Source organism: Mandrillus leucophaeus, unplaced genomic scaffold, assembly GCF_000951045.1.
Source record: "Mandrillus leucophaeus isolate KB7577 unplaced genomic scaffold, Mleu.le_1.0 Scaffold672, whole genome shotgun sequence".
NCBI classification, from domain to species: domain Eukaryota; kingdom Metazoa; phylum Chordata; class Mammalia; order Primates; family Cercopithecidae; genus Mandrillus; species Mandrillus leucophaeus.
Genome location: NW_012107275.1, coordinates 240,385 through 247,586, shown reverse-complemented (window position 1 = coordinate 247,586; position 7,202 = coordinate 240,385). Strand labels below are relative to the sequence as shown.

Here is a 7,202-nt window from a genome sequence, read left to right as displayed (position 1 = left end):
AAGGCCGGCACAGGGGCACCAAGCGCTGCAAAGGGCAACCGGGAAGGCCAGCTGGAAAAGCTCCGAGGATTCCCCACTTTTATCCCTGAAACCGCCTCCCCGCATTTTTTGTTTTTGTTTTTGTTTTTTGAGACGGAGTTTCGCTTTTTTTGCCCCGGCTGGAGTGCAATGGTGCTATCCTGGCTCACCGCAATCCCCGCCTCCCGGGTTCAAGCAATTCTCCTGCCTCAGCCTCACGAGTAGCTGGGATTACAGGCGCCCGCCACCACGCCCAGCTAATTTTGTATTTTTAGTAGAGACAAGGTTTCTCCCTGTTGGTCAGGCTGGTCTCAAACTCCCAACCTCAGGTGATCTGCCTGCCTCGGCCTCCCAGAGTGCTGGGATTACAGGTGTGAGCCACTTCGCTTGGCCGGAACCCCCCCTTAATCCTGCCCCCAACTGAAAGCCTGATGGTGGCTTAGCCCCACCCTCAATCCTTGCCCCAACCCTGCTGCCTCCCTGTCCTCCCCTGCAGTGGACGTCCTTACCCTTCTCACAGGTGGCGCCTCCCCTGCCTGCCGGGCAGCTGCAGGTAAAGCCCCCACCAGAGACCTGGTGCTGGCAGGTGCCCCCGTGGAAGCAGGGCTGAGAGTCACAGGGCTTTGGAGGTTGCTGGGGGGCTGGGGGCCGACGTCCGGGCACACGGCTGGGGGCAGTGGTGGGGGGCCGACGTGTGGTGGGGGCTGCCGTGGTCTTGGCAACAGGCTGGCTTGTGTGACTGGGGTGCAGGGTCCGAGGGGTCACAGCAGAGGACGGCAGGCGGGACGCCGTGGTGGCTCTGGCCGTGGCGACGGCAGCAATGGCTCCTGACGTGACTCCCGTGAAGAACGCAGGAAACCAGTCTGCCAGCACAGGGAACTGTGAGGGTTTCCTGGGAGCAGGGCCAGGAAGGGGTGGGGGTGTGGGCATGGGCAGAGGAGGGTCAGGCGAGCCGTGGCACGCGGCCTGGCGCTCACCAAAGTCCATAAATCGCACATGCTCCTGCAGTGGCCGCCTCACCCCCAAGGACCGGCGCCTGGACACCTGGATCTGCCGGAGCAGGGCCCGGGCCACGTCGGGTGCCCTGAAGGCTGTGGCTGGGGAGGAGCGAGCTCTGAGCATGGCAGAGCCCCAGGCATTCCCCACCCACTGCCTCCCAGGAAGGGTCCGGGGTGGGGGTCTCACTGGGGTCAAAGTGCACATCCACAATGGCGCGGACGGATTTGCCGGGCCCCAGGTCCCGCAAGCGGACACTCCGAAAATCCTTCTTGACGTCTGAATTCCGGAAGAGGTCGTCCAGCTGTGGCAGGGGGTAGGCAAGGACTTGGGGGGCCGCCCAAGCCGGGCTGCCCTGGGTATCTGGGGAGGAGGGCCAGTGGCTGGGCGGGGGCTGCGCCCCCCATCTTACGGTGCTCTCAATACTCCTGGCTGTCTCCCCGAACAGCTCTGACTTGGGGTCCGCCATCTCAGGCGTGTAGAACAGCTCCTGGCCCTCGACGCCCTCCAGCTCCAGGACGCCCTGGAACACCTTGGTGGCTGTAGGGGAGGTGCAGTGAGGCCCTGCCTGGCATCTGCCTGGATCCAGGCTGGCCCGGGCACAGGCCCCAGCAGCAAGCTACATGGGCGCACGGGAAGGTGGATGTTAGTCAGATGGTCATGAGGTTAGTGGGGACCCCAGGGTGGGGCTGGTGTCGGTTACCAGGCAGACTCCTCAGAGCAGTGTGCCACGCCGGCTTGCAACGAGAGAGACGGGTTAGGAGTGGGGTCCCGGGCACGCACGTGTTTGAGGAGGCCGAGACCCAAGACCATAACCCTGGCACTGACCTGCTGCCCAGGCGAGGGGGCAGCACCCCGGCCGAGCCCAGGCTGGTCCTCACACTCCCCTCGCCCAGCCGTCCACTCACCAGGGCAGTTGGAGCCCTCTGCGTCCAGCGAGGGCGTCTTCCCATCAGAGCAGCAGCCCAAAGGGGAGTTGTAGCAGGAAGCCCTCTCGATGGGTGGCCCAGGGGTTGCCACGCTGCTGCCCTCGAAGGGCTCGAGCCCTGGGGAGACATGCTCTGAGACCAGGCTCTGGGGTGGAACCTCTCTGTGCCTGCCCGCCCACCCCAAGTCCTTGATCCCTGCTTACCCCCAGAGCCACCCCCACTGGCCTCCTGGTCCCCGCTCAGTTCCTCATCACCACTTCCATCAGCGCTGCCAGATTCACCAAAGGCAGACGCCACCAGGCTGGGTGCAGGGGAGGGTGCCGTGGGGGGTACAGTCAGCACGGGCCACACAGTGGTCCTGGGGATGCTGGCGGTGGTCCGAGGTTGTGAAGAGTGCAGAGGGGTGGTCTGGCTGTGTGCGGTACTGCTGGGAGCCGGGGGTGGGGCACCAGGGGGAGTCGGCAGTGCCTGGCTGGGAAGGAGCCCTGGGCTGGTCACAGTCACGGAGGCAGATGTCGGGTGAGTGCTGGGAGCAACAGCCTCTGCAAGGAGAGGGAGGTTGGCGGGGGACTGGTTGGGACAGGGTCAGGTGGCTCAAGGCAGGTAGGGCTGGATTTAGGGCAGCGTCAGGCCTTCCTGGTCAGTTCTGGGGCAGTGGCCGTCAGGCCTCACCCTGGCACGGGCCCAGGCTCTGGATGGAGATTTGCAGGCCCTGGCGGCAGGCGATGGTCTTCAGCTGACACTCATTGCCGTACGTGACTCCATCTGACCCACAGACCTGGGGTAGAGAATAAGGGTGCTCAGGGCAAGGCCTCCTCCCGACTCCCCTTCACATTCCACACCCCATACCTTGGTAACATTGGCCTCTGGACAGGTGAGCATTGGGCAGACACAGTGGGCTGAGCCAGACTCCTCCACGCACAGTGCACCGAATTCACAGCGCATCTCCGCACAGGTTGTAGGCGTAGAAGCATCTGGGTACAGGCACGGGAAACCCCTGTGGCTCGGGTGGCCCCACCCCACACCATGAAGCCCCAGGGTAGTGCTGGCCCTCACTCACCAGCTTCACAGCCCGCGGGGCCCAGGGCACGGCCATCTGGACACTGCCCACACTTGGGTCCAGCCACCCCGGGCTTACAGGAGCACAGCCCAGTCATCTGCTCACAGTCATCCCGCACGGCGCCCTGGGGATCACAGCTGCAGGCTTGGGGGAAATCGGGGAGGAATCTGATGTCTGCAGCTGGACAGGCTTCCCCACCTCCTCCAGAGCCTGGTCCCCAACCCTGGCCCTGCCGAGCCCCCAGCCAGGTGTGGGTCAGGCCAGGGTCTGGGCAGGTGAGAAGGGGCACAGTGACAGGGGTGGACAGGTAGGAGGGCATAGCCGGTGGCCAGTCCTGGGCCCTGTCACTCACGTGTACAGCCACTCCGGCCATCGGTGACGATGCCTCGAAAGTTCCAGAAGCCAGGCTCACAGCGATCACACCTGAGGCCCCCCACACCTGGGCGGCAGGAGCACTGGCCTGTGACTGGGTCACAGGTGCCACCGTAGGAGCCATGGGGGTTGCACTGGCAGGCACCTGCAAGGTCAGGGCAGGACAAGGTCACGTGGCCGCACAGCCGCACCAGGCCCGAGGTCAGAGCTGAGCTCAGGTACTCACTGGGACAGCCAGCCAGGCCCACGCCCCGGGCTGCAGTGATATTGTCCTGGCAGCAGCCATAGGGCATCTGGGCACAGTGTGAGGGGGCCACGGGCAGCAGTGGAGTGAAGGTGGGGCCTGCAGGGAAGGGTATGGGACTCAGATTTCATGACTCAGACCCATTTCATGGGTCATCCAGGTGCTGGACACCCACCCTGGGCCCAGCCACTCTGCCTCCACCTACCCCCACCATCACCACTCAGCCCTCCTGATCCCAGCTCCCAGAGGAGCCCTGGAGCCTGGGGCTGAGGACACAGGTGAGGCTCCCACATCGTACACAAGGACATGTCTGTAAATGTAGGTCCAGGAACACAGAACACACAGAGCACCCAAAGATCAAGGACACGCAGCTCTGTGCACACGCAGATGAGTGTCCTTGCAAATCGAGAAACATGTGAAGACATCAGCATGTATTCTCACCCACATTCCTCCAAACCGTACGGTTAACGTCTCCCTGCAGACACACATCTGTGCACGTGCATCACACACACTGGGCACAACTTTTACCTAATTAATGTGATACACTGACTGGATGGATATATCCAGAGACAGTGCCCACTGGGTGGCGCCTCACATGGTTCATGCTGCCTTCCAGCACTGAGGCCTGGCCTGGTGCACGCCCACGACGGATGGACACACGCCCACACACGCAGCAGCACAAATGTGCACATGCACCAACACTGGACACCGCCCACTTACAACACCACACGTCCACAGGGGCCCACCACAGCACACAGGCACACCCACATGCCCGACGCGGACACCCAGAGGCCGGCGTGCCTGTGCACAAGACCCAACGTGCAGCCGGCTCACCTCGGCAGGCTCCCTGTGCCGCTACAGAGAGCTCTTGCCGTGACTCACACCTGGCCTTCTTCAGCTCACACTCGGTGCTATAGGTGACCCCATCTGAGCCGCACACCTAGAGAGTGGTGTCAGTGTGAGCGGCTGCAGCCACGTCCTCGCCACCCGCAGAGACCAGGGGCGCAGGGCTCACCGGGCTGCCCAGGACACTCTGGCAGCTGAAGTCACAGACACACGGCCCGTCCTCCGAGTCCTCGTCCCAGATGCCACCACGCTGCCGGCACAGCTCCTGCTCACAATCACCGTCCTCCCCAGAGCCAGAGCCTCCGGAGCCACACTCAGCTGCGGGGAAGGGGAGCCGAGTCACCCAAGGGCTTCTTGTCCAAGGCTGGAGCCCAGCAGTTCTCGCCAGCTGTCCCCGGCCTACCCTGCTCGCATGGCCCTGCCCGGGCCTCCTCGATCTGTGTCTGCTGCTGGCAGGCGGCTTCCCGTAGCTCGCAGGCACTGCCATAGGTGACACCGTCACTGCCACACACGGGGCCGGGCGGGGGGTGCTCACACCGGGGACACACACACTGCCCCGCCGAGCACACAGCCCCAAAAGCACACACGGCATCTCCACAGGTCTCTGCAGGAGACAGAGCCAGGCAGGGGTCGGCAGGCCCAGGCTGAGGGAGGCACAGGAGCCCGGCCCGCCCAGCCCCACGGCCTCACTCACCGCAGGGTCCAGTCGAGGCCACGTGCAGGCTGATTTGGTGTGTGCAGGCGTGCACATGCAGCATGCACTCGCTGGGGTACGTGTGCCCATCGGAGCCACACACGGGCTGGGCCAAAGCCACGCATTCAGAGGGGCACACGCAGCGCCCGGTCTCGGCCTCACACAGGGCTCCAAAGCGGCACTGCCCGCAGGGGTCTGGGGAGGGGGCTCCATCACCATGGCGACCAGGAACCTCCCTCTCCCCGACCCCCACCAGACCCCTCGTCCGCCACTGACCACAGGGTCCTTTGCGCGCCACCCGGATCCCCCGCCCGAGGGTGCAGGCTGTGGCCTCCAGCTCGCACGTGCTGCCGTATGTGATGCCGTCGCTGCCGCACACAGGATCGTAGAGGCTGGAGCACGCCTGCCGGCATTCACACGCCGCCTGCCCGTTCTTCACAGCACACGTTGCCCCAAATGCACACTGCACCCCGAGGCACGGGGACGGGGCCTGGCCTGGGGAGGACACAGGTGCTCAGTGGGCCCACAAGCACCCCCCGCCAGCTGCAGGCAAAGCCCCCAGCCCCACGCAGCAGTCCCTCTCCCAGGGAGGGGATGGTGGAGGAAGAGAGAACACAGGAGAAGGGCCAGATGCACAGCAGACACGGCAGAGAAAGGGACAGACACGCAGCAGAGGCGAGCGGGACATACACCCAGGAGTCCCCAGTGGCCGTGGGCGGAGCTGCCCCCAAGCTCAGGGCTTCCTGACTGTCCACAGCGGGCTATGGAGGGGCCAAGCTTCCCCAGCCTGCCCAGGCCACGGACCCCCAGGGGACCACCAGCATCCCCAGGACACCCATGCATGTGGGGGGCTCTCTGTGGGTAGGAGGAGCCTGCACCCCTAGTCACGCCCAGGGCTGCACGGGGGAGGAGGTGTCTGTCCACTTGCTCTGAGGACCACAAGGCCAGGCAGCAGCAAGCCCCCCCCCGCCGCACGGGGGCAGACCTCGGGCTGCGGGCTCCCGGCGGGCAGGCACGGCACCTCATCCTGCCAGCAGGTCAGGCTGGAAGACACAAGAGGCGGAGCCGACAGGGAAGGAGAGACCAAGGAGAAGAGACAGACGCAGAGAGAAAGACCAGAAGATGGGCGAACTGACCAAGACGAACACAGGCAGGCAGAGCCATGGCAGCCATGCCCGCCGGGATACGATGGCCACTGCCTCCCCCTGGCTCTTCAAGTCCTGACACTGACTCCAAAAGGGCTGCCCATGTCCCAAGAGTGAGGACCCTGGTGTCGTGTCCAGCCTGCCCACCCCAGCAGTCTGTGCTTACAGAGTAGGGAGACGAGGACAGGCCAGAGGACTCCCGGGGAGGGCATGGCCGAGGGCAGGGACCAGGGAGCCCACACAAGGCCCTGCCTCTGCCTCACCAGCCCCCAGGTGTCCAGATACCCTCCACACACACAGCCTCCACCCTCCCCAGAGCCTTCCCAGAGGGACCGGCCCACTCCCAGGACCCCAAGAGGAGCATGACGGATGAAGATGGCATGTGATGTCCAGGCAGGAACTGACGCAGGAACAGCCCACCCCGCCTGGCCGCCACCCCGGGGCGCTCACCACACGGGCCCTGGTGCTTGCTGGGGATGGCACGCTGCTGCTGGCACTCAGCCTGCTGGCGCCAGCAATCACTGTCATACGTGTGCCCGTCCTGGGCACACACGGGCCTGTAGGCCCCGTCACAGGTGACACGGTCACAGGAGCAGCGGGGACGGCCACGGCGGGACAGGCACACAGCATTGAAGCGGCAGGGCTCCGGGCACTGGTCTAGGGTGCAGGGGTGAGGGGATCATGGAGAAGCCGGAGCACCCTCCATCCCTGCCCTGGGATGTGCAGGGAGCAGGGGAGCAGGTGGCCCTCCCAGGGGGGAGCCACCCACCTGAAGGCTGGCACTGACCGGAGCCCTCCCCCTAGGGAGCCACCCACCTCGATCCTGGCACTGGCCGGAGCCCTCCCTCAGGGGAGCCACCCACCTCGATCCTGGCACTGGCCGGAGCCCTCCCCCTGG

The 7,202-nt window shown here is 65.1% G+C and overlaps 1 protein-coding gene across 1 annotated transcript in view; it reads right to left on the bottom strand.

Moving 5' to 3' along the window:
- The window catches only part of AGRN (agrin), a 33,457-nt gene that overhangs the window by 5,994 nt on the left and 20,261 nt on the right, over nt 1-7,202 (bottom strand). Inside the window, exons 7-24 of the mRNA XM_012001995.1 lie at nt 7,168-7,198; nt 6,755-6,961; nt 5,436-5,654; nt 5,160-5,354; nt 4,869-5,069; nt 4,635-4,783; nt 4,454-4,559; nt 3,602-3,718; nt 3,356-3,520; nt 3,004-3,147; nt 2,793-2,917; nt 2,616-2,721; nt 2,147-2,485; nt 1,923-2,060; nt 1,427-1,554; nt 1,204-1,318; nt 996-1,115; nt 528-881 (exon numbers count right to left, since the gene is read on the bottom strand). Coding sequence (XP_011857385.1) covers nt 528-881; nt 996-1,115; nt 1,204-1,318; nt 1,427-1,554; nt 1,923-2,060; nt 2,147-2,485; nt 2,616-2,721; nt 2,793-2,917; nt 3,004-3,147; nt 3,356-3,520; nt 3,602-3,718; nt 4,454-4,559; nt 4,635-4,783; nt 4,869-5,069; nt 5,160-5,354; nt 5,436-5,654; nt 6,755-6,961; nt 7,168-7,198 — 2,959 coding nt within the window. The remainder of the gene's footprint in view (nt 1-527; nt 882-995; nt 1,116-1,203; nt 1,319-1,426; nt 1,555-1,922; nt 2,061-2,146; nt 2,486-2,615; nt 2,722-2,792; nt 2,918-3,003; nt 3,148-3,355; nt 3,521-3,601; nt 3,719-4,453; nt 4,560-4,634; nt 4,784-4,868; nt 5,070-5,159; nt 5,355-5,435; nt 5,655-6,754; nt 6,962-7,167; nt 7,199-7,202) is intronic.